Source organism: Populus alba, chromosome 11 (genome assembly GCF_005239225.2).
Source record: "Populus alba chromosome 11, ASM523922v2, whole genome shotgun sequence".
NCBI classification, from domain to species: Eukaryota; Viridiplantae; Streptophyta; class Magnoliopsida; order Malpighiales; family Salicaceae; genus Populus; species Populus alba.
The window spans coordinates 15,218,376-15,245,049 of NC_133294.1; the positions used below are offsets into that span (position 1 = coordinate 15,218,376).

General features: G+C 34.8%; 3 protein-coding genes across 6 annotated transcripts; 1 reads left to right on the forward strand and 2 right to left on the reverse strand.

Annotated features, from left to right (window-relative positions):
• The first annotated feature begins 439 nt into the window (after positions 1–439).
• LOC118047554 (trafficking protein particle complex II-specific subunit 130 homolog) lies at positions 440–12,023 on the forward strand. Of its 4 annotated transcripts, XM_035056889.2 has the most exons (21): positions 440–643; positions 728–957; positions 1,068–1,249; positions 1,839–2,022; positions 2,365–2,455; positions 3,145–3,305; positions 3,892–3,981; positions 4,093–4,254; positions 4,518–4,579; positions 4,751–4,841; positions 5,226–5,389; positions 5,534–5,747; positions 6,807–7,352; positions 7,454–7,666; positions 7,769–8,162; positions 8,273–8,363; positions 8,512–8,596; positions 8,795–8,984; positions 10,058–10,356; positions 11,329–11,419; positions 11,522–12,023. In XM_035056889.2, the coding sequence occupies exons 1-21, from the start codon at positions 580–582 to the stop codon at positions 11,695–11,697; spliced, it is 3,780 nt and encodes a 1,259-aa protein (XP_034912780.1). In that variant the 5' UTR covers positions 440–579; the 3' UTR covers positions 11,698–12,023. The 4 variants fall into 4 exon arrangements, with proteins under 4 accessions (XP_034912780.1, XP_073268451.1, XP_073268453.1 ...); XM_073412350.1 differs by lacking the exons at positions 440–643; positions 728–957 and adding an exon at positions 1,329–1,379 and having other exon boundaries at positions 1,116–1,249; XM_073412352.1 differs by lacking the exons at positions 440–643; positions 728–957; positions 1,068–1,249; positions 1,839–2,022 and adding an exon at positions 2,962–3,057 and having other exon boundaries at positions 2,437–2,455.
• A 331-nt stretch (positions 12,024–12,354) lies between these two features.
• LOC118047555 (probable disease resistance protein At1g61300) lies at positions 12,355–16,372 on the reverse strand. The gene is made up of 3 exons (XM_035056891.2): positions 14,327–16,372; positions 13,057–14,218; positions 12,355–12,888 (listed from the first exon to the last, which is right to left on the reverse strand). The coding sequence occupies exons 1-2, from the start codon at positions 16,075–16,077 to the stop codon at positions 13,093–13,095; spliced, it is 2,877 nt and encodes a 958-aa protein (XP_034912782.1). The 5' UTR covers positions 16,078–16,372; the 3' UTR covers positions 12,355–12,888; positions 13,057–13,092.
• Positions 16,373–18,798: 2,426 nt separating this feature from the next.
• LOC118047553 (probable disease resistance protein At4g27220) lies at positions 18,799–22,647 on the reverse strand. Its single transcript, XM_035056888.2, has 2 exons — positions 22,456–22,647; positions 18,799–22,036 (listed from the first exon to the last, which is right to left on the reverse strand). The coding sequence occupies exon 2, from the start codon at positions 22,017–22,019 to the stop codon at positions 19,092–19,094; it is 2,928 nt and encodes a 975-aa protein (XP_034912779.1). The 5' UTR covers positions 22,020–22,036; positions 22,456–22,647; the 3' UTR covers positions 18,799–19,091.
• Between the last annotated feature and the right edge of the window lie 4,027 nt (positions 22,648–26,674).

The following is a 26,674-nucleotide window of genomic DNA, read 5'->3' on the forward strand; positions in this document are numbered from 1 at the left end:
TCTACTTCTAATTGAAAAATAAACTGATGTGTTTTTTTCATTCATAAAATTTTAATGACGTAAGAAATGATTTTTTTTTTTGGATAAAATTTAAGAAATTATGTATAATTGACAAGATATATATTTCACTCTAGCAATTTTAATCACTGTATATAGCAATTCCAACACGCGAGACAAAATTGCATGACAAATAAGCAATGCGGGCAAATACTTAATAATGTATAATTAAAGTATTGAAGTGAAACTCAATGCTATTTACAAGGTCAAAACTGATTATATCCCGTGATCGGACATCATAATTCCCACCACCAAACACCATCCATCATGACCCCACACATCAAAAAGACAGTTGAGCAATCCAACGGCCAAGGCGTCAGATCCCAATCATCAACCATTATGATTTATGAGTAGCGTAGCACTAGATCCCGGGACTGTGATTCATGCCCAACTTCCCAGAGTAAACGTTCTTTTAGACTGAAAATAACACCAAGCAAAGCTCACTTCCCCCCCTCTCTCTCCCCGATCTGATGGACTCCTTTGAAGGATAAGAAAAAAAATAAAAATTCCACAGATCCAACGATGGCAAACTACCTCGCTCAATTTCAAACTATCAAAAATAGCTGCGATCACATCGTCATTGCAGGTAACTCTAAATAATGATTCGCATTTCCTGATCAGTTTTCTGTTTTCTGTTTGATTGATTAATTTAGTGTAATGTTGTTGGCAGTTGAAGATGTGAGTGATTTATGGCCGAACATAAAATCAGGATTCGAAGTGAGAGTTCCAATTAAAAGAGCTAGTCTAAATAACAAGACTCGAAATCCAGTTCTTGTAGAGAATTTTCCTTGCGAATTTATATTAACTACTGATTCAAGACTCCGCAGCCGGTTTCCTCAAGAGCAATCTTTGTTTTGGTTTCGCGAACCGTACGCTACTATTGTTCTAGTCACTTGTGAGGTATTTGCTTAATTAAACTCGCCATTTGACCTAAATTTTTTTATTTGTGTGTGTGTATATATATATATTTCAAAAGGATTTATTTTGCGTTTTTATTTTATTTTAACTAGGATCTTGATGAGTTTAAAACGATACTTAAGCCGCGGTTGAAGTTAATTGTGCAAAATGACGACAAGGAATGGTTTATTGTGTTTGTGTCGAGAGCGCATCCGAGTAATGATAATGCTGTTAAAATGGCGAAAAAGGTTTATGCTAAGCTTGAAGTTGATTTCAGCTCGAAAAAAAGGGAGAGGTAAGCATGTAGTTGTAGGTCGCATTTTAATTTTACTTTGATATTTGAGTTCTATTTTTATTCTTTTATTTTGATTCAGCTGGTGCATTTTGTTAGATGGATTTGTCGTGCATTCTTAGCTTTTCTTGAGGTATTATTTGTTGGAATTTTTTTTGGTTTACTTTTTTTAGTATTCCGGTAAAACAATACTTTTGCTTCATTTGAAAATTTGTGATGTTTTGATTTTTAGATATGACTGCTATTATCCTTGAATTGAAAAAAGTTGTGATGTGTTGATATATTCATGCATTATTGTTTACTTGAATAGCAATTGTGAATGCTGGTATCATGTTCATCAACATGAGTGATGTAAATTGGGTTATATGACTGGAAATGCAAGTCGAAAACTTAAATAAGTTTATACACTGACTGACCATTGCTCTAGTTCTCTTTAGCTGAATATTGCATACACTGACCTTTGCTCCAATATTGCACTATTTTCTTCTTTTTCGTTCTCTTTTTCAGAAATGCTTTAGTTATGGTGGTTGGTGTTATTCACAAAAGGTCTGGTTTCCTTTTTGTCTGTTTTTTGAACATGTGAATTATCCAGGTGCTGCAAATATGATATTCATGGTCCTGAAGCAAATTTTTGGGATGATTTAGAATCGAAAATTATGGAGTGTGTCAGAAACACACTGGATAGGCGTGTACAGTTTTATGAGGATGAGATACGTAAGCTCACTGAACAGCGGTTCATGCCAGTCTGGAATTTCTGTAATTTCTTTATATTGAAGGTTGTTCCTTTTCTCAAATTATTTCAATTATCTGATAAAGGTGTTATAGCTACCAGCAGAAATGCCTGATTTGGATTTAAACTGTTGTCCGTTTTTTCGTTCTTGTGTATATTTTATTTATCTTGGAAAAGCATATCTATGAAACATTGTCTTATAGGAGCCCATCATTTCTGTTTGTTGACAAAATATCAGTATTGATCCCTAAGAACATCCCTATACATGGGGAGGCTTAACTCTAAGAAATCTTTTAGTTCCTTGTAGCCATATGCCTCAGTCATGCATCACATTTCTTTAGTTATTCCAGCAATTCTTCCTACCTCTAAATATATGTTCTGTTCTCAGGAAAGCTTGGCTTTTATGTTTGAGATGGCTCATCTTTATGAAGATGCTCTACGTGAATATGATGAATTGGAACTCTGTTATTTGGAAACAGGTAAGCATGTGTCTGCCTGTGCCTGTGCTGTTGTTGTTTGCATGATTTTCCTCCTTGTTTGTTCTAGTACTCAAAACATTTGTCATTCTTCACTGTTTTCAAATTATAGTGTAATAGTAATCTTACTTTATTTCTTGTAGATGAGATATTCTTTTTAATAATCTGATACTGCTATAGATGTCTATATTCTTCATGTTGAAAGTTTCGTAAAAAATCAAACTAGTGTATTCTTATTGTATTTTGAATGATAAATTAAACTGTAATTAGCACTGATCACATGGTCATAGATCTTTTTTCTGCACATCATGATTTCAAATTGATAACTTAATCTTTTGTGTCATGTATGTCTGAGTTTTCTAACCTGAACCTTTATCCTAATTTGTGTTTTTGTTTCGTGTCTAAATTTTTGTACTTGTTGACAAATTCAGAGCATGAATGATAATATTATAGCAATATTTCTGTAATCTTTTATAGAAACACTGTAACTTCTTTTATTTTACATTTAGGTGTTGAAGAAATAATCAACACTGGAGCTTTCTGAGCCCTCATGATCACTGCTTTGAGTTTTCTTCATACTTGTGATTGTTTATATACTTGTAGGAGTATGTGTTTTTAGCATTGATGAATAGCTGAACATTTTATGCTCCCTGAGCAATAATGGACCAATAATTTATACAAATTTGGTGCAGTTAATATGCCTGGAAAACAGAGAGAATTTGGAGGAGTAGACCATGGTGATGATTGGGCAGCACTGCTTAATCCTGAAAATAAGCCATTGACGCAGATCGTTCAAGATGATTCATTTAGAGAATTTGAATTTAGGCAGTATCTCTTTGCTTACCAATCAAAGGTAGGAAAGCTGAGAATCATTTCAATCCACCCAAATGGTACTATGATGCAGTTAATTCCAGAATGAAAGAGAAATATTTCTGATTGTTTGCTTTATCAACCACACAGATCTGTTTGTCTATGCCCCACTGCTTTCCTTGTTCTTTTTTCATAATTAATTTTCAGGATTCAGTAGTTAATTTAAATATTGCTCATTAGTTGATTTTGTCCTTATGATTCATAATTGAATAACAGTTTGAGTGGATCTTGGATATGTGCTTGTATTTTTTAAATGCTATTGTTTTGCCCCTCCTTTGTGTGTGTTTGTATGCGTGCTCACATGACCTTTATATGTGCTTGCACACTTTGTGAACATGCACACATGCTTACATGAGCACGTGCACAGACGGCCTCTGTTCTGTGTGGAGTTTTGGTTGATTTGTGTCACAAGAATCAGTTTTGTAGCCAAATTTTTGAATATTGCATGCTATAGTGTTCTCACACCAAAAGGTCACAAGAGTTTTTCGCCATTATACATTACTCTTTAAGGAATCCAGTTCAATTCCTGGGATTTTTGCTTTAATCTAATTATTCTGTTGGACTTGCAGCTTTTATTCAAGCTGAATCGTCCCTTTGAGGTTGCATCAAGGGGTCATTCATTTATAATTAGCTTCTCAAAGGCCCTCACATTGCATGAGGTATATGATGGTTGTTTCATTAAGTAGTTGCATTGCTGGGTTTTTTGACCATAGTTCAGAGGATTTTATTTCTGATCTCTCTTTTCCCTCTCCTATTGGCACTCCTCTTAGAATATGCTACCTTTTTGTATGCGAGAAGTTTGGGTTATAACTGCTTGCTTGGCTATAATCAACGCTACTGCTTCTCCTAATTACGATGGACTCGCGGCACCTGACATAGAAAAGGAGTTCTACCGCCTCAAGGGTGATCTTTATTCTTTATGTCGAGTTAAGGTAAAAAACTTTCTTCTTTTGGCTCCATTTTCGAAGCAGAAAATGGTTCTGCATCCTTTACCTTTTCAATATTTTTATCCTGTATGAACCCATTCCCTTTTGTCAAAGCAAGAATGACATTTGAAAAAAAAAAAAAAAAGAATTTTTTTTTTGGTACCAGAGACTTGGCACTAAGACTATTGTGCACGACAGTTGTGTTATTTTGTTACTTCAAATTTTGCTACAGAAAGGGGTTTTATGAAATGCAATTATGATTGTTGCAGTTCATGAGGCTAGCCTATTTGATCGGATATGGAGCAGATATTGAAAGAAGTCCTGTCAACAGGTGAAAAATCGATTTATAAAGTGTAAATCTACTTGTCACCTCTTGTTTATATTCCACTTGGTCCTGTAACTAGAAAGTAAATTTTTCCAGTGTCAAAAAGTTATAATTGAGCTATTTATAGAAACTGATGTTTTGTGTATCTTTTAAATTATTTTCTTTTATTTTTTACAGTGCCTTACTCAGCATGCTACCTTGGCCCAAGCCTCCGGTTTGGCCATCAGTTCCACCTGATGCTTCCCCTGAGGTTCTTGAGAAGGAAAAGGTACGCTTTAGGATGGTGTCCAAATTTGAACCAACAGAAGGGCATTGGTATATATTTCTCTTTTTATTTGTTTGTTCTCTTACTGTAGGATTGTGTTATTACTGTAGTTTTCTTCTATTTCATACATTGTCTACCTCTTCTGCTAATTACTAAGGGTGACTATCACAAAGTTTGTTGCTTCTAGATGATGTAACACTCTTACAAGTGAGTGAAAAGGCAATTAATGGTATCTCTATATGGTGAACCCAATTGATAGCCGAGTCCAATTGGTAGCTAAACATTTTAGTCCAATTTCTTTATGCTGTAGTTTTCACCTGTTATTCAAAAGATGGCTATTTAAGTTTCCCCTGATAGAATTGATGAACATGTTTACCTTTTGTACAGGTGATCCTTCAAGCTACTCCTAAAATAAAAAACTTTGGCATCCAGAGCAAGCCACTGCCTCTTGAACCTTCTGTACTTCTGCGAGAGGCTAATCGGCGAAGGGCTTCCCTTTCTGCTGGGAATGTGTTTGAGATGTTTGATGGCCGCCCAACCTTGATTGATGGGTAATGGACTTGGGAATTGAGGCAATGTAGTACTATGGGTTCTCCAAGAAGCAAATTTTTTTATTGATAACTCATAATCTTTCATCATTTCTTTTTTTGGTGTATGCCAATTTGATTGTTTATCTAATTAATACATAAATACAGATCAGCTTCAGATGCTTCATCAAGGACCCCCCAATCAAAGAAAATGAATGCGATTTCTATGTCGCGGACTAATTCTTCACCTGGAACTTTTGATGGTTCAGTAGATCGACCTATGAGACTTGCAGAGATTTATGTTGCTGCCGAACATGCTCTGAAGCATACAATTTCTGATGCAGATCTTTGGAAAGCTTTGTCATCTGTAGAGGAGTTTGAGGTATCTATTTAATCCACCATTGACACAGACATGCAATTTTTTTTTTTTTTTTTTTTGTGAATGAAAATTTTCTTTAATTGAAAGGAACTACGTAGGATCTCACCCTACTACAAAGCAAACTAAAACAATAGAAAAAAACTCTAGAGCAACTAATGATAAACAGAGTTGCTGAAGTTCATTTGGCACAACTATATCTAGGATCGACAACAGCTTGCTGGAGAATGTTTGTTTGAAAAGGCCTGAGCTGCACTGAATAATGACTTGTGCAATCAGAGCTGCATTGCCTGGGCTTTCTTCTGTCTCTTTCTTTCCATAGAACATGCACATATCTGCACTAAGCTAATCTCATCACAATGGAAACTGAAATCTTTTGCAAAAGCTGCTTAGCATATCATCAACCCAATTCCCAGAATGTCTATTTGCAGAACTAATCTGCAAAATCTTGCTGGTTATTTGAAATTACTTTTCTAAAAGAGTATTGTTTAGACTGCCTGATCATCCTGCAAAGGATCAAGTACCAAGTACCAACTGTTAACTGAAATCTTAACTAAAAGAAGCCATAAAAAGAATTGCCATTGTAGTGCGAACAGAGACCTTGCCACAGCAAACCATGTGCTTTTGCTTCAAGTTCTCTTCGTTTCTGTATATTCATTCATTTTAGTTTTGTGCTTTGATTAAATGCAAAACCTTCTAACCCATGGCATTGTTGTTGTTAAATATTGGAATTCTGAGAACTGCCTACTTCTGACAAAAGATATTTTGTCAGTCAATGCCTGGAAGCTTTTTGTGTTCAATGGTGAGCCATAGCTATGTTGTTAAAAAGAAGCATGAATGATGGAAGATTATTGCTAGATTAAGTTATTTTCAGTGCTAATAGAATGCCAAAAGTTTCAACTGATTTTTCATATTTTTAATAGAAATGAACAGTTGGTAATTCTGAAAGAGATCAGTTCAAGGTTATAGTTTGGTAGGGTGTGGATTTTAGTGCTTAGTGGTGGATGTGCTAGTTCTTTACCCTCCCTCCCTCATTTCACCAATTTTATGCTCTTGTCATGGCAGCAAAAGTATCTCGAGCTAACCAAAGGTGCTGCAGACAATTACCATCATTCCTGGTGGAAAAGGCATGGAGTTGTTCTCGATGGTGAAATAGCAGCTGTTTGCTTCGGGCATGGAAATTTTGATCTAGCTGCAAAGTCTTATGAGAAAGTTTGTGCCCTTTATGCTGGCGAAGGATGGCAGGAATTATTGGCTGATGTCCTTCCCAATTTAGCTGAGTGCCAGAAGATGCTAAATGATCAAGCTGGCTATTTGGCATCTTGCGTGAAATTGCTGTCTTTAGATAAAGGTTTATTCTCAACAAAGGAGCGCCAAGCATTTCAGGCCGAGGTACTTCGTCTTGCACACAGTGAGATGAAGGACCCTGTGCCCTTGGATGTTTCATCACTGATTACGTTTTCTGGAAATCCCGGACCTCCCTTGGAGTTATGTGATGGGGATCCTGGTATTCTCTCTGTAACTGTTTGGAGTGGCTTTCCTGATGATATAACTCTTGATTCACTTAACCTCACTTTGACTGCTACATTTAATGCTGATGAGGGTGCTAAGGTACAATTTTCTTGGACATTAATAGTTGTGACTTGATTCTATAGAGCAGATATGATATGTATAGAATTCTTCACAACTCAAGAAACCCTCTCACATTTCAGGCATTAAGGAGCTCTACTGCCACCATACTGAAGCCTGGTAGGAATACCATTACCCTTGCTTTACCTCCTCAAAAACCAGGTTCCTATGTCTTGGGGGTTCTTACTGGGCAGATTGGTCAGTTGAGATTTAGATCTCATAGTTTTTCGAAGGTTGGCCCAGCAGACAGTGATGATTTCATGAGTTATGAAAAGCCCACTAGACCTATACTCAAGGTATTGGTTTTGTGTTTCATACAAGGATCATGTATTCTGGTCATTCCATTTCGTTAAATAGGTGCATTGTATTGCTTATCTAATAAAGCCCTTTTTTCTTAGGTTTTCAAACCAAGACCACTAGTTGATCTTGCTGCAGCTATTTCATCTGCTTTACTGATAAATGAAACTCAGTGGGTTGGGGTTATAGTACGGCCTCTTGACTACTCTCTCAAAGGTGCTGTCTTGTATATTGATACTGGTCCGGGTCTGAATATTGAAGAGTCGCATGTCATTGAGATGGAGACCCATGTCAATATTTCACAGAGCAGTGCTGAAATGACAAACTCTAATGACACACAAAAGGATTGTTCTTTGGCTTCTAAAAAAGAATTTCAGCAGTTAAAACTTCAAGATGGTAGAATAGAGTTTCCTGCTTGGGCAAGTGATGTAAATTCTGTTCTCTGGATTCCTGTTCGTGCAATCAGTGACAGGCTTCCTAGAGGGTCATCCTCAGGTGATAATAATGATTTGCAGCTTTTTGTTGAGTCTATAAATTTTTGCATGTATACTTTCTGTTGTATCCGATGATGTTCCTGTCTTATAATATATTCCCTTTTGTGGCAGTCACCCCTCAGAAACAAAGCAATCTAGATGGCATGAGGACAATTGCTTTGAAACTTGAATTTGGAGTATCCCACAACCAGATATTTGAAAGGCATTGTCATTGTCCATCACTTCCCTGATTATACTGCTGATAATAAGTTATTTTATGTTTTTTTTTTCTCATTCCCTCACCTATAAAAAGTATAAAATATGTTATTTAATCATCCAAACATGAAAAATCATATTGCCTTGATCTGCAGAACTGTAGCAGTACATTTCACTGATCCTTTCCATGTGAGCACACGTGTTGCAGACAAGTGCAATGATGGTACTCTGCTGTTGCAGGTATGCTGCAAATATGTTAAGCTAGGATGTTTTTTACCCACCAAACTGATGCATTCTCAAACTGTTGACATTTTGAGGGAGACCATCTTAGCCAGTTCTTATTTCATGCTATGATAGAATTATAAATATCACAAATTATATTTATTATGTTCCTTTTCAATTTCATTTGAATTTCAGAATAGTTTATGTTGCTTCCAGGTGATACTGCATTCCCAAGTGAAGGCTACGTTGACCATATATGATGCTTGGCTTGAACTTCAAGATGGATTTATTCATACTGGACAAGGAACTGGAAGACCAACTTCAAGCTTCTTCCCGCTCATGATTTCTCCAACCTCTAGAGCAGGAATCATGTTCAGTATTCGCTTGGGAAAAGTAATTGACAAAGGTATAGATCCTTTTATTGTATTTAAAAAGAATTTCTTGTACTCATAGCTGGTCCTTAGTCAAACATACACCTCATTCATTCACAAAGTGTGCTACTATGTTGGAACTGTGCATCGAGCTTTTAATGTCATTAGGAGAGTGTCTTGCTTAGTCATATTTACTCACGGAGAATTTTCCTTCTTTCTAGAAAACAGAGAAATGATGTTTACTGATTATTGTTTATCGGATTGTGTGTTTTCAATTTTCTAGGAAGATTGAAATATACTGTAAGTTTCCAAATTCTCCACTTTAGGAAATTAGGGCCTTGTTTGGTTCATCAGTTAGTTAATCTCTTGACCATTTATTCTTTTAAGGACAATCCAAACAAGGCCCTTGTTTTCAATTTTCAAAAGCTATTAATTTGTGGATGCAATTTTTAGTTTTTTTTGGAGGAATGATTTTAGAGCAAAGATGAAAAGCAGATATGGAAATTGGAAAATTGTTTTCTGAAAAGCAAACACAAATGTTTTTAGTCATTCTATATTCTTTCCCACCTTGCCTTTTCTCTTTGTTTCTTATTCTGTGAAAGAAAGGTAGTCAACTTGTTCTAATGATTCCGCCTCTGGTACACTCTTACGAACCTTTTAATTTCTTCTGTTCAGGGGTAAAGCTGTTCAGGGCTCTTGTCATGGAGCCCTGAATGATTTGATGTCAAGATTGAACATTTGAATTGTTTGTATCCCCTAGCTGTGGTTTAGTCAGGATAATGTTGTACTTCTTGGTTTCAATGAAAGATTGAGAGGCAAGGAGCTGAGCAGCGTGGTCAATTTGGTGAATTTAGAAGTAGAGTTGAAGAACATTTGAGCTATTGAAAATATCTATTGTCTTGCTAATGGTGTATTCTCATAGATTTCTGCTGATCTTCTTTTTAACTAGTTCCTACCCTTCTTAATATTTATAAATTCTCTAAGTTTTAATTTTCCCTTCCTACATTTGGCTCTTGTTGATACATGTTATGTACACACTGCATACTTTCATCTGTTGCTTTTTTGTATTTTCAGTGCATCATGTCTTAAAAATTCTCTTGGATTACAGATGAAGTGGAAGCACTGCAGACAGAGAGCATACTAAATATCCGATATGGAATTTATGGTGAGCGAACAAATGGAGCGCATCCTCCTGTTTCCATGGATGGCATTGAACCTGAGGATGCCAGGCAGGACTTGCTCTTCAAGAGTGCTATTGTACTGCAGAGACCAGTGCTTGACCCATGCCTGGCTGTTGGTTTTCTTCCTCTTCCTTCAACTGGCCTCAGAGTTGGACAACTCATCACCATGCAGTGGAGGGTTGAAAGATTGAAGGGCCTGGAGGACAATGGAATTTCTGAACACAATGTAAGTCTTGATGGAAATTTAAAATAAGAAGTTCCTGCAACTATCATGGAGTCACAATAACATTTTCTCACATAGGTGTTGTTGTCATGATTATTATATACTTGTTACTTTCATTCTTTTTAGTGCAAGTATTAGTCACGGTATTAGTGTTAATATTAGCACTGGTTTTACCCGCAAGTGCTTATTGCTAATGCATCACAGGACTGAGCAAATTCATTGTTCTGTTATCTCAGGGTATTTGCTTTAGTCATTTCTGTTGGAGTGGTATATTACGTGTTCCTTTCCCTGAACTGAGAGGAAAAAGAGCATTGGCATGGTCACTGTTGAATTGGTTGCCCTAAATTACTTATATATTTTTCAAACAAAAGTTGCGTGTATTTTTTATTTATATATTTGGTACAAGTTGCATATATGTCAGACCTTTATTAATACTGCGATTTTTATTTTTGCTTTTCCTGCCTCCTTTTGACATCCCTTCTTTCTGAAGCTGGGAAAGAAAAGCGAATGGATTTTATATTCTCAGTTTTGAAATTTTGCAATTAAAAAACTTGCGTTCACAAAGCATTGCTGTTTCTCTTACTTGAGATGAATTTCTGTTTGCATGCTCCTTTTGTCTTTCTTTCTTTTACCTTTTTTTTTTCCTTTTTGGCTTACACATCTGTGACGCAAAAAGTTTAAAATGGCTTGAACATTTGATTCTACTGTTTGTTGCCAATTCTTTTTTCTTTTTGGTTTTCTCTGCAATCAGCTCAAAGTTTAGTTTGATGAATTCAAACTTTGATGATATCACTGCTGACCTTTGTTTTCTGGGGACTCCTGATGTCAGACTTAAGAAGTTAAAACCTCGAGAGAATGTGAGGAAGAACATAAGAAGGAACCTTGCAATTCTCACCTTTTTGCATATCAGTTAGATTGTAAATCATGTTGTTCCCTGCAATGAATTCATAATGTTCTCTGCTATTTGTGCAACAGGGTGAGGTTCTGTATGAAGTCAGTGCAAATTCTGAAAATTGGATGCTTGCTGGGAGAAAGCGCGGACATGTTACTCTCTCAACTATCCAAGGTTCCTAAACTACTTTAGTTCTGTCATCAATTTTTGTTAGATGAAATATGTAGTGGCTTGCAGGTATCATTTGTGATTTCCCTTTTCCTTCATATTGGACAGGTTCAAGAATAGTCATCTCAGTATTATGTGTGCCGTTGGTAGCTGGTTATGTCCGTCCTCCTCAACTTGGACTACCAAATGTTGATGAGTCAAATATAAGCTGCAATCCTCCTGGGCCCCATCTGGTTTGTGTTATGCCTCCAGCTCTCAGCTCTTCCTTCTGCATTCCGCCTTGATTGTTATTATTTGATGCATTCCAGTTATTCTGGAAATGGTCGGATAGCCTTTTCAATTCAATCAAATTACAAACACGGTAATATGTTAAGCATCCAGTTTTGCTTACCCTGAAACTTGTAAATTTGTAAGTTCCTGAAAGTTCGAGGATCAAGAACAGTTAGTTGAGTTGGAGTGAATTTTGATAGGGTTAGGCTCTTTTATTATTATTATTATTATTTTTAGTAGTGCCGCTTGCAATGTAAAGTCCTTGCTTTTGTATAGTGGAACTTCGTATTCACGTACACAATGCAAATCAAAGCCTGACAGAGTCAACTTTTTATTTCTCGTTCATTCTCCCTTTTTTCTTTCTGATAAAACTATATTAATGACATTTTTTTTTTAATTTTCTTGGATACATTGAATTTATACGACTGATATGGAGATTTTGCAGATATTGCTTTATCTTCGAAACAATCGTCATTTTTGCGTCTTTCGAACAGAAGACAATACACGAATAATAAGTGACAAATACTGTTGTTGACTTCTAGATGGAGATAATGGCTTCTTCCATCTTTTCGTTGATCCCTTGCCATTCGTGAGAAGCTCTTTGCAGCTTCACTTCCAGTTCTGGAATTAACTATCCGTGCGTCAAAACAGCATTTTCATATTATATTGCCGTGGGGATTCTCCAACCCAGTTGAGCTGAAGACGCTTTTCCCATCCTGACACGCAAGTATACATGGTTTACAAACCCTCCAATTGACTCTATGAAATCAGCACTTTCCTCAATCTGCTCTACGTAAAGAGCACTTTTTTACAAGGGCAGCATTGTGAAGTGTGTCAAAAAAAAAATAATTTGTTACCAGCCATGATAGTTGCTGAAATTACAGGGATAAGCAAGACAGCTAGCAAGGGAAACTTATTTGGCCTTTTATCCAAGCAATTTTAGTTTTACAGCCAAAACTGAACGAATTTTTTTTTTTTTTCCAGTTTCTAGAATGATCACTTGATGCCTTCACTTTAGTTTCTCCGGAGGCTCTGTTCCTTCTCCACACTTGGCCGATTGTCCTTTAGTATTGCTTTAATTTCTTTAACGCTGCATGCATCTCTTCCCAATTTTATTTGCACCTTCTCCCCAAACTTCAATTCTTTAGGTTTCTGGTGATCATTCAAGGGGAGTGAGCTTGGTTGCTTCTCAAATCTCTCTAGACCTGCGATAAAAAAATGGCGCAGGAGTGAGGAATGATAAAATGGAAAAACCAGTGGAGGGTTGACACTTGGACGTACTATCAATGTTGAGACTGAAATGAGACAGATGAGGAGGAAGATATCTAGAGATATGAATTTGAAGGATACAAGATACAGAATGAGAGCCATACCATGAATGTGGTTCAACTGCCGGCCTTCTTCTCCCACTAATAATACAAAGCCTCCTGAAACACACACAGGGGCTGAAGGACATTCTTGCTGTTGGAATTGCCCCACTCCACTCGTTCCCACCACTCTTTCGGATATGCTTGGATTCTTCGAAGAGGTATTTCGTCAATGCCAAGGACCGGATCAAAGAGGGGAATCCTCTTAAGCTCTGGGCAGTTGACCACAAGAATCTCTTGTAGAGAGCCACAGATCACTACCCCATGGAAAATGCTCTTCAGCTCCGGTAAGTTGCTTAATTTCAAAGCCCTTAATTTTGAGAGATTGGTAACTGTGTTGCGGTTGCTGCTGCTATTGCTATCTTTAACCATAGTGCCTTCTTCTTCTTCCTCTATAGCTATTATCTCCTCCATTTTGTGACAGTCATCAACTTCAATCACTTCCAAGTTTTTGAGATTTGGCAACAAGTCAAGGGAGAACAGATTCTTCATGCTTGGACATGCACCTATTGTCAAGGATTTAAGATGGGCAAAGGTAGATTTAGATTGCAGTGGCGGTGTAGCAGATCCTTCTCTTGTAATGAGGACAAAGAAGTTCTTCAAAGTTTTAAGGTATAGAGACTCAAGTCTTTCAAATATTTTCGGGGAGGATTCTGACATTGAAACTAAGCACTCTATTCTGTCACACTCCCACATCACGAAGGACTTTAGTGAAGGTGCATGTTTAAATGGAGAAACATCACATAAGCTTCTTGCATCATGGCATCTTCCAATTGACAAAGCTGAAACATCTTCTGGGAGCTCAAGGAACCTTCCCTTTTCACCGATATTGCAATTATTCAGCAAAACTTCCTTATAAAAGACTTCCTCTGGTGTCATATAAAGTAAATAATCCATAGTTGGATCCACGCCTAGTTGTCCTATTAGGAAGAAGTACATGATTAGAGGTTGCCTCACATCTGGAGATTTGAGGTACTTCTTGAATTCAGAAAGATCACAGAATTGGTATCTCAAAGTTTCCAAGCTCTTCAAACATGCCACTTCCTCTACTCTTTCGGTCTTGAAAAAACCCGTTTCCCGGTTAATGCTGAGGAATTTTAGACGGGAGAGGTTAGGCAATATACCAGCAGGCAACTCCTTCAGACTGTTTCCATGAAGATTAAGATACCTGAGATGGTACAGCAGATTATCCAAATGATGTCAGTCATTTTATCCTTTCTCACACAAGCTATTTCAGATTCAATGAATTTTCATCCAAGTATTTCACTGTCGATACCTGAGATTGGACAGCATTTCCATGCCTTGGGGCAGTTCTTCAAGTGCAGTATAGCGGAGATCCAATTTCCTCAACTCCCTAAGCTTTGCTAATGATGGTATATGCCTCAGCTTCTCACACCTTCTGAGATATAATGCAATGAGATTCACTAGATCAGAAAAGGAACCTGGCAATTTCTGGATAGCAGTACTTGATAGATTAAGAACCTTGAGCCCTTGCAAATGCTTGAAAAAGGAATCTGCAATGATTTCTAGCTCGATATTTGAGTTTAGAAATAATGTTGAAAGTTTGGGACACATTGGTGAACAACTAGAGGGAATTTCCTTGAGGCGATTTTCCATTAACGAAACTCTCACAAGATCCTCTTTCCACTCATCCATGCCTGGTAATTCTTTTAGTCGCTCCCTAACTTCAACCATGATTGGGGAGTTCTCTCTGAGTTTCTGGAGAGCCATATCTCGAATCAAGTCATGCATCTTGAAACATCTGTAGTTTTCTTTTCTTATATAACTTTGCAATAAGCAGGCATTTTCAAGATTGTTAAGCATAGCCTGACCTTTATCAAATTCTGCCTGCCTGCTCTTCATTGGTTGAATTATCCCCTCATCAATCAAATACTCTATCAGGTCCTCTCTATCCATAGTGAAACCCTCTGGAAAGAATGCACAGTATAAGAGGCACTGTTGCAATGCTGAGTCATTCAAACTCATGTAACTAAATCTCAAAATATGGAATACCTCAGGTTCCATGTCGTGTGGTCTAACTTCTGATTGTTTCAATTCTGTCAACGCATTCCTCCACTCATATAAGTCATCCACTCCCCTCATGCTTCCTGCCATTGTTATAATCCCAAGTGGCAGACAAGCACATTCAGCTGCAACCAATTTTTCCATCTGTTCAACTTCAGGAGAGAGTGCAGCATCATGCCCAAGTTTCTCCTTGAACAAAGTCCAAGCTTCTTCCTTAGTAAGAAGCTCTACTTCGATTCTCTCTTGGCAACCCATCCGCCTGCAAACGTCCAATGATCGAGTTGTGAGAATCAGCTTGCACATGTTCACTTCAACAGGTATGCCCACCTTTTCTAGATGAAAATGATTCCACAAATCATCTAGAATGAGAACAGATTTTCCCTTTGCAACTAATGCTTTATACAACTTGGCAGCTCTTTTCTTCTCATCATCTTCATTTGAAAGATTTAAATTAATAGCTTTGGCAATGAGATACTGCAATTTACTGATGCTAAAATCTTGTGATACAGTAATCCAAAACACATACTTGAAAGAAGTTGGTCTTTGTAGAAGCTCATTGTGGATGTGCGTTGCCAATGATGATTTACCAACACCGCCCATCCCATAAATGCCAATACTTGAGACTTCATCCTTCATCAACCAAGACCAGATCATCTCCCTATTTTTTTCAAAACCCTGGCCTACCAGCTCTGTTGTCAGTAATGCTTCTCCTTTAGCTTTATGTGTATCAAGCCCTTCAGAAACCCCACTTTCGTCGGCAACCATAATGAAGTCATCCGTCAAATCCTCCACTCCCACATTCGAAACATATGTCTCTTGCCCTTCCGACGAAACTCTACCTTGGTTGATAAGCATATACCCTTCTACGGTTATGCTCTCTGTCAAATTTTCTGTGTCTGAAAGATCTCCTCTTTGCCCTTGAGAAACTGTTGATCTACCACCTTCATCAATAACCACCAACTCCCCCCCTCTCATACTCTCTATCCAATCTTCCATTTCCATATCTGGAAGATACTGTCCTTCCCTCAATTTTTACTTTATTGTCCGAGCTTCCACATCTGGAAAGTAACTTGGATGGACTTCGGTTTTTTTTTTTTTTTTTCAATTGCTCGGTAGGCTGCTTCTTTTATAACATCAAGGGGTATATTTCCACAAATATTAAACCCGTGCCCTTTTTCTCCTGACAATTGATATTTGACCCTTGAAATTGAATTTTCTAAATTTCCACTTGACACCACCTCCACCATTTGTCTTCGCAACATGATCCCAAAATTGATCACTGTTTTACCTTCTTCTTTTGTGGGCCCAATAGGCTATATAGAGCATAGACAGCAAACCAGCATTCCTCCCTGAAAACTATGACTCATAGTGGAAGTTTTTCAATTTGTTTTTTTCAAAGAGGACAAACCTCTAAAAAAAAAGGTCCCCCAATAAAGGAGAGCGTTCGAAAAGATCTAAAAAAGAATCAATTGTTAGAACATTATTAAAAAAAGTTGAGGATGAGAAATCGAAACCTGTTTTCATGGTAATAGCATGGGGTAGACTCATCTTATGGACACCCAAGTTTTGGAAATTAATTAAACCAGCCCTTGTTCTTCAACTTTTGACTTGTCAACCCATAAACTTGTGATACGGGGTCACATATGAATTAAAACTACAGGCCAACACTTCATAAAACTCATTGGAATCTTTTTTATAAAACCTGGTCTGATGTTGGTTGATTTAAGATCTAGGACCTTGTTGATTCTAAAGTAAAAACTTGCAAGTAACTTGGTAAACCTGAATGAGACCTGATTATTTTTTTCTTTATAAACATGTCATTTTTAATTAGAGATAAAACTCTTGACTTTTTGAAACAAGCAGTCACCATGTAAAATACCAAATCCCCTCTTCTCATTATTTTCCAATATGCTTTTTCTTTATTTTCTTTTTCCTCTTAATTTAGGGCCTCAGCCTCAATATCTCATAAAAATTTAAACCATAGAAGCCATAGTGAATATTACAAAATTAAACAAGGACTAAAGTATAATTTTTCTTAAACAAATGATGAAAATGAAAATCCAAAATACTCATTTAATTATAGTTTTAGATGTTTTGAGGTTAAACAAATAAAAATTAGAATTCAAGATTATAAAATAGTCACTCTCTTAATTTATATACAAAGGAAGCTAGGTTAGTCTTGGTTCGGCTTACCATGCATAGGCCTTTCCAATATTTTCCCTTTTTTTTTCTTATCCTATTTATTATATATTTTTTTATATTACAGAATCAATTTCTCATAAAATCAAATGATAATGATAATACTTTTAAAATGCATAATAATAACATATTTTCTTATATATATATATATATATATATATATATATATATATATTCAATAAAATTTGAGCTATATAGTTGAAAAATATTATAATTATTTACATTCAACATCTCGAGCTTTGTTTGAGTACTAATGAAATATACAATTACTAAGCTATAAAAGTAAAAGAAGTTATTTGAACCATTAGATTTAATTAAAACTTGTGCTAAAATTTTAGTTTTACACATTCTTCAGTTGATTCCTTCATCGTGACATAAAATTAAAATTGAGAATTAGACGAAGCTCGAGAATCACGTATTAATGCATGCCATTGAAGTGAAAACAAAGATCTATGTAATCTTTTCATCTTCCTAAAATTCTTAATTCCTTTATCTTCCTTTCCTCTCTTAGCAGTTTCACCCATATTTTGTAGAGTAGACCAGGAGGATATATGGACAACTTGGACAACGGTTCAAGAACTTTACTTAATAAAAAAAATTATAAGAATAAATAAAATAGATTTATAAAATTATATTTTATGAAATGAAAATTATTCTTATTTAATAAAAGATTCCAAATATAAAATGAAAATTGCTCAAGACTATACTATTTATAATTTTATACAAGGATTCTATTCACCTTGAATTGGGCTATGCATATTTGTTGAGTTGGATTTTTCTTTTTCTACCCTATCTTATATCTAGATTTGTCTTAATTATTTAGCCTGGATCCTGTGATCGAGACTATAATTGCCATATTAAATAATTTTGTTATTGTTGTGATATTTTTAATATGTTTATGTATACCAAAAATTATTATTAAAATAAAATGCAACAACTTAACTATATATATAATACAAATGATAAACTAAGTTTATAAGGTAAACTTGTAAGAATTTCAATAAGAAAGAACCAGAAGGATATGTTCTGAACTGTGACCCTATAAAGCAAGAAGTGCTGAACAATATAAGAGAAAAAAATAACTCTCAAGAAGTAGATGACATTTAAATTTGAAGGAGAGAAAAAGCAGAGAATGTTATTTGATTAGATTTTATCTAGGTTTAGCCGGAGCAACCCTAGATTTAATGTGTTTGAGAGTATGATTGTGATTGTTTTTTAAAATATTTTTCATTCAGAATTGCATTAAAATAATATTTTTTATTTTTAAAAAATTATTTTTAATAAATATATCAAATGATATGAAAACATAAAAAAATATTAATTTGAAATAAAAAAAATTTAAAAACTTTTAATTTTTTTCAAAATCAATTTTAAAAGGAGTTGACCTTCAAATACCCTAACTAAACTAGGTTACAATCAGCAGGTTAGTGAATTGATTCGTGAGGCTGCGCCAAATTTGATAACCATGCTCCATGGTGTTCTTCAAGCAGACTTCTTGACTTGGCATTAAATTAGATAGAGTGATTTCGAAAAAAGAAACTCAATTAAACTCTGATAAATTGGTTTTCCAACAGGCTGTAACAGAGAGCTACTAAAAGTTTACAGATAATTGCAGGTCTGTATTTGAATATTTGATTGAAAGAAAGACCATGGAAGATCAAAATAGAAAGTTGGTGGCAGGCAGCAACCTAGAATGCCATTAGATAGCTGTTTACATGACAATAAAATCTTGAACAATTTAGACTTAAGAGTGAGAGGCAGAGTGAAAAACAGAGTGGATTGTGCCAGTTTGGACACCTTTGTCCCTTCACTTGTATTCAATAACGCCATTCCACTGATTCCCACCATTTTTTTGGATATGCCTTGACTTTGATTTTTTGAAGACAAGGAAGGGGAAGCGAGATCGGTATTCTCTTTAGCTTCAGACAGTCAACTGCATTGATTTCTTCAAGGGAACTGCAGATCATTACATCATTACAAATGATTTGCAGTTCTGGTAAGCATATCAATGTCAAAAGCTTCAACTTTGGGAGACTGATGTCAGTGCTGCTAACAGCAGAAGTGTTGCTTATACTAAAACTGCTTTCTTCACTCATGATTCCTCCTCCTGCTATTATCGTCTCCATTTTGTTGCAATTTACGACTTCAATCACTTCCAGGTTTTGTAGGTTTGGCAGCACGCCAGCAGGGAACAGCTCCTTCATACTTGGACACCCGGATATCTTGCATGTTTTGAGACTGGAAAAGGTACCGTTGGATGGAAATGGTGGTGGAGGCGCTCTTTGTCTGTTAAAGAGGCCACACAAGTTTTTCAAACTGCTAAGACATAGAGTCTCAAGGCTTTGGAGTGTATCGACGGAGATACTGGACAACGAAAGCAAGCACTCTATTCCATTACAATCCCAAATTGCCAAGGATTTTAGTTTTATTGCATGTTTCATTGAAGAAACAGCACATAAGCTCGTCATGTCGTGGCATTGCACAATTTCCAGGGCTTGAATGGTTTTTGGAAGTGTCCCCAAATCTGCTTCTCTGTTGATACTACAGTTACACAACCGAACTGTATTATTTAACTCCGTCTTGTGTATTCCAGAAAGAGAAGGAACCGCCGGTCCGACTACAAAATAGTAAGCTCTCGGTGGCTGTGTATCTTCCCAAGACTTGACATACTCGCTAAATTCAATGAGATCACAAAAATTGCATTCCAAAGCTTCCAACCTCTTCAAGCATGCTACTTCCTCTCCTTTAAGTGTCACCTGAGTTTCCGATGACAAGAGAACTCTGAGAACTTGCAGGCGGCAGAGTTTAGGTAATATCCCAGCAGACAACTGTTTTAGTCTAGTATGACTGAGGTCAAGATACCTAAGATTGGACAGCAATTCCATGCCTTCAGGCAATTCTTCAAGTTGTGTGTAAACCAGGTCCAACTTCTTCAATGCTGTAAGCTTTGCTAATGTTGGTACTTGCCTCAGCTGTTGACACCTCATGAGTAATAATGTAGTGAGGCACACCAGATTAGATATGGAGCCTGGCAAACTTTTAATACCTGTATTAGAAAGATCAAGAACTGCGAGTCCATTCAATTGTGTGAAAAAAGAACCTTCAATCGACCGCAGCATGTAATTTTGAGATAACAACAAAGTAGAAAGATTGGGACATCTTGGTGAATAGCTAGCAGGAATTTCAGTTATGTAATTTTTCATTAAGGAAACTCGCACTAGATCCTCCGTCCATTTCTCCATGTCCGGCAATTTCTCTAACTGTGCACCAGATTCAACCATGGCCTGAGAGTTCACTTTCTGTATTTTGATGGCCATATCCCTAACCAAGGTATTCATTCGAACGCATCTATAACCTTCCCGTGCACAACTTTCTATTAAGCAGGCATTTTCAAGTTTATTAAGCATGGCATGGCCCTTGTCAGATTCTGCTTGTCTGCTCTTCCTTTTCGCAACGATTCCCTCGACGATCATATACTCTACTAAGTCCTCTCTACTGATTCCGGAATCTACAGGAAACAATGCACAGTACAAGAAAGCTTGTTGCAAAGCTGAATCTTTCAAGTTCATATAGCTGAACTCTATTATCTTGAATATATCAGCCTCCATGTCACCCTTCCCAATTTTTGACTCTTTTAATTTCTCCAATGCATTCCTCCACTGACCTATATCATCCACTTGCCTCATGGTTCCTGCCATTGTTATTATCCAAAGTGGCAAACCAGTACATTCCTTTGCAACAGATTTTGCAATCTCTGTAACTTCTGAAGGAAGTTCAACATTAAGTTTCTCCATAAACAAAGTCCAAGCTTCATCCTCGCTAAGTGGCTCCACTTTTATTTTCTCCTGGCAGCACATCTGTCTACAAACTCTTAATGATCTACTTGTCAGAATCAACTTGCATCCATCGACTCCAACAGGTACGCCCACCTTCTCTGGAGAAAAATGATTCCATAAATCATCTAGAATGAGAACAAATTTCTTTTTCGCAATCAATCCATTTGACAATTTCACAGCTCTTTTCTTCTCATCCTCGTCATTTGAAAGATCTAAATCAACAGCTTTGGCGATGAGATTCTGCAATTTATAAATGCTGAAATCTTGCGTTACAGTAATCCAAAAAACATTCTGGAAAGAGCTTGGTCTTTGTAGAAGCTGATCATTGATATGTCTCAACAATGACGTTTTGCCAACACCGCCTATCCCGTAAATACCAATACTTGAGACATCATCCTTCATCAACCACGACCAGATCTCACTTACATTTCTTTCAAAAGCACGACCCACTAGCTCTGTTGTCTGAAATGCCTTTCCTTTAGCTGGATGTGCTTCACTCACTTCAGGAGCTCTACCTTGATCGATAATCATAATCTCTCCTCCAATCATACTGTCTACCCAATTTCCTATTTCTATACCTGAAAGATTTCCACCTTCCACCAGTTGATGTAATCTCTGAGCTGCCATTGGTGTCATTTCTACATCTCTCACTGGATTTGGAACTAGCACATCATTACTTGAACTTGACATGGGTTTACGTCTTTTCTTGCCACCTTGAATTGCTAGACAGGCTGCATCTTTAACATCATCAGGCACTCGATTACATATGCTAACGCCACGCCCTTTAATTCCTGATAAATGTGATTTAATCCTAGAAACTGAAGTGCCCGCTGCAAATTCAAACTCACAAAACTTACAGGCGAAACCATTATTTTTCTTCTCAACATAATTCCAAAATCCATCAACCATTTTCTTTTTCTTAGGCCCTGCATCCACAAAAATGATTACAGTAATTGATAACAGAAAGAAAATACTTTTAAGAAACCAGCAATCTAGCTAAGACCACATAATTTGTCAAATTCCTAACTTAAATCTTCTCCAAACCAATTAGTTTTAGAACTTTGTTTATCAATTTTTGTAGTTGAGATATATATATTTATATGAATTGCACGATTTTGGCTCAATGATATTCTTTAACTGGCAAATGAAAGTAAAAAAAAAAAAAAAAAAAACTGGGATAGTAGACTTGTCGTAAATAAATACATGGGGATTATGTGTTTTAAATCATCAACTAATCAAATCAAGAACAAAAATCTTTTACCACTACGTACAACAGTAAGTAAAAAGAACCTGTATGAATTGAATGACAAACCATTATAGTAAAGGAACAGAAAAGGTAGCTAACCTGACCAGAAAATACTTTCTACGGAAGAGTTAAAGAATCACAAAAAGAAATCCTGGGAGAAAACGAAGCACAGACGAGAATCAATAGTTTAGCAGAACCATTCAGGGTAGCGTAGGAGAAAGGCGATGGAAGGTTTTGTTAGGCAACCGCTTGTGAATCATAAAATGTCAACGGTTAATTTCTTGAATCTTGACTTGATAATAAATTAACAAGTGCAAACTCTGGATCTTCGCTTATTATGGCCCAGTGGACCTCTCCATCAAAAGATTAATAATATTAAAAACTTGGTATACCTTCCACCAATCATAATTTTAGGATTTCAGATTTCTAAAAATAAGAAGAATTTTTTTTTGGAGTTGGAGTTAGTATCTAAGGGTTTATTTAGAAAGAGAACAATACTTTAGTTTTAAAAAAAACTAGAGTCAGAAAAATGAAAACAAAAATTGTTGTTCAAATGCAATATTTTTATATAAAAAAACTGAAAAACTAATTTTTCAAATTTTATAATGAGTATGGAAGGAAAAAAAAAAAACCTTAGAGGTCCTCTACAGTTTTTCAAGAAAAAAATGAATAATATACATTTTCTTCTTTTATATACAAGCATTTTTTAGCAATATAAGAAGTTAAGATTATTCTTTTAATATTTTTATATTTAGTTAGTGTCATAAATTTGAGTTTTATTGTAAATATAATATAAATATTTTTTGAGTCAATAATATAATTTTTATGATAATTTTTAATTTTTTAAAAATAAAATTAATATTATATAATTAGATTATCACAAATAATCATCTTCTATGGCAGTATATCAACCTTCAAAATACAACAATAATTGCCACCTTCCATGGCAGTAATCAGCCTCCAAAACACATCAGTAGTAGCAGCTTCAAACACAGCAAAATATTCTCACTTTACAATGAGAATCATTCCAACAACAAAAAAATCATAGCTTTCAAAAACTTAATTTAATAAACTATTTCATAGTCATTATGATTATTGAAGCATATTATTAAAAAAAATCTTTTAAGAACTTATAAATATTGGCAAGTTATTTTTTTATGGAATAATTAATTAATCCACCAAATTAGAACAACAATAATTTATGTGCAAAAAAAAAAATTGATGATAGAGGGCAATTATTAAAGGATTTGAAGGCAAATAACTATTTTTCTTTTCAATCAATTGACCAATTATTATAAGAAATCATTATGTGCAAGAACACCTCCAAGAATATTTAGGATTCTATATAAAAATAAAAATACCAAGAAACAATTAAGGTAAAGAGAAAACAACTTTAAGTACTTTGTAATATTTATATCATTTGATTTAATTAATTTGTCAAAGCTAGATAATATAGATATTACATATAAGATTGACTTAAAAATATCTAAGAAATAAATATTACCGGTTAAGATTTTTTAAACTTAGTCAGCCTGACCCAACCCATATACCTTATACAACCATACTAACAATGTAACCCTATATTCTAGAAAGTTCTTGATATAAATATTCTCTCTCTCTCTCTCTCTACTCAACTTCTTATTCTCTTATCTCCCCCTCTATGTTATATTCTAAAGTTTTTTTTTTCAATTGATTCCTCCATTTTATTCAATTATTTCATTTGATGTATTAAGCCTAAAGTATTTTTTATAAATTATAACATGTTTTCGGATAATTTATTAAGCTTAAATTTTAGTTCTAATTAAGCTCTACCCAAGAAAATTAGCAAGCCTACCTTGTGGTATCTATGATATCCACACAAAAAATTAGCCTGGCCTTATATATCTAAAAATAAATTAGTAGATTTTATAATTTGTAAGATATTAGAAGTTAGATCGGATATAATTAACTTGAACCCGACCCAAGTATATCCATGACAACCCTAGTTATGACATAGCACATGTGCATTACCTACACAACAAATAATTTACAATTTTTTCATCATTAAAAAAAAAAAAAAAAAAGTGAGTTCAATCTTCTACTGTGGCCAAGACATAAAACAATATGGATTGAAACAATGTAAATATAATTTTCCATTGCCAAAAACTAATTAAGCTTGCAATTTGGAGTAAAAATGTATTTTTCATGGGATACATTTGTCATTGTAAAATTGATTAAGGACAAAATAGTCTTGATATGTTTTTTTTTTGTTATAGTTTAATGATTGTTTTTCCCTCAAAAGCAAAAAAAAAAAAAAAAATCTTTGGGTGAGGGGCTCTTTTATCTTCTTCTTTTTTTTTAAAAAAAAAAGAGAGCATATAAGTTACGATCATGTCCATAGAAGAGAAAGAAATATAAATGCATAAACGAGTTTCTCTGACTTTTCCTTTTTTAAAAAAAAAATGGTGGAATTTACCATCCATTTCAAAAAAACAAATGTTATTTGAAAGGGTGTTTTGTTTTTTTCTTTTTACTGGTTTTGTTGTTATTTTTAGGTTTTTGTCAGGGACACCTTGACAGTTTGTAAATATAATATAAAAAATTGACAAGGCTTCCAAGTCATTCAAGTGGCACGTGAAGGAACGTACAGTGGCAAAAGTTTTGCTTTCATCGCAAAAAAACTAGGAGCAGCACGTCATCCTCTTTTTGTCAATGGGGTGCAAGCTCACGAAGGAGGTTCGGTTGGGTCGTGGTGAATTTTTTTTTCTTTCTTCTCTATTTTCTCTCTTATTTCCTAGAAAGATGCACCTAAACTTCCAAAAAAACAATTGTATACTCCGGTTTGTAACCTTATCGATTTTGATCCTCCTTTTAATTATTATTTATTTGGTTTTTTGATGCCTTTTTGAAGATTGAATATATATATATATATATATATATATATATTAATTTTCTCCCTTTTAATTTTATTTCATTTTTTTTTATTTTATTTTTAGTCATTATTCTTTTGATTGCTATATTTTTTATCCTTTTCTTTATTTATCTTCTCTTTTTTTTTCAATTTTGCCTCTCAACATTTAATTTCAATTGGTTTTATTATTGAGTTTTGATCTTTATTCTTAAAAAAAAAAAATTATTCATTTCTTAGTATTTTTGTTTTTTAATTTAGCCCCTAATTATTATTATTTTTATACCATGTTTGGTCTTTATTGTTTTGGTTTTTAAATTGTTTACGCTTAGATATTTTACTTTGTTATTTTTTGTGGTTGCTTTTAACAAGGCAATCCTTTATTGAAAATTGATTTTATTTTTCAAACCCATCATTTGATATTTGATTATTAAGCCATTATCTTCATTGTTTTTTTCGCTTTCCTTTTCGTTAAGTTTTCACGATCTCATATCTTGGGTAATAGATCAGTCAAGTTAATCATGATTGCCTTAGATTTTTTTTTCCTTGGTTTTTTTTTATGAAATTTATTTTTTTAAAACAATTTCATACTTTGGTGTTAAATTATTGGCTCTTAAGCTATGCGATTTTTTCACCTTTTTTTTTTTTTTTTTTTTTTTGTTCTGTTGGGTTATCCAAGTATAGGTTAACCAAGTTAACTCGGGTTAGCTTGCATTTTCTTACTCACTATTTATTTTTATTTAACTTTGATTTTTTTTTTGCTAGGTTCTTCTTTTGGAAGTCTATTTTTTTTTCCCGATCTCATGTTGTGAGTGGGGAGTTAGTCAAGTTAACCCGATTTGACTCAGTTTTTTTCTTAATTTTTTTTTATTTTTTTTATTTTCATCATTTTGCATTAAATTATTTTCCCTTGAGCTTTATCATTTTTTTGCTTCTCATTCTGTTTTATTATTTCGAGAGCGAGTTGGTCAAGCTAACCTAGGTCACCTTGTATTTTAGTTCACAATGTTTTATTTATTTATTTAACTTGGTCCTTTTTGGTTAAGCCCTTCTTTTAGAGGTCTAATTTTTTTTTATTCCGATCTCATGTTGCATATGGCGGGTTAGTTGAGTTAATCTAGATTGACTCGGATTTTTTTCCTTAATTTTTTTATGATTTTTTTTCCCAATTACATCATTGTACATTAAGTTATTTGCCCTTGAGCTTTGTTATTTTTCACATTTCTTATCGTTTGGATATTTTAAGAGTGGGTTGGTAAAGTTAACCCGAATTAACTCAAGGTTTTTTTTTTTTTTACTTTTTTCTTATTGAACTTTTGTTTTTTTACTATGTCATCCTTTTGATTTTTTTTTTTATGTTGATCTTATTTTCGTGGGTTGTTGATTAATTAAGTTACCCTTAACTAACTCAGGTTTTCTTCTTCAACATTA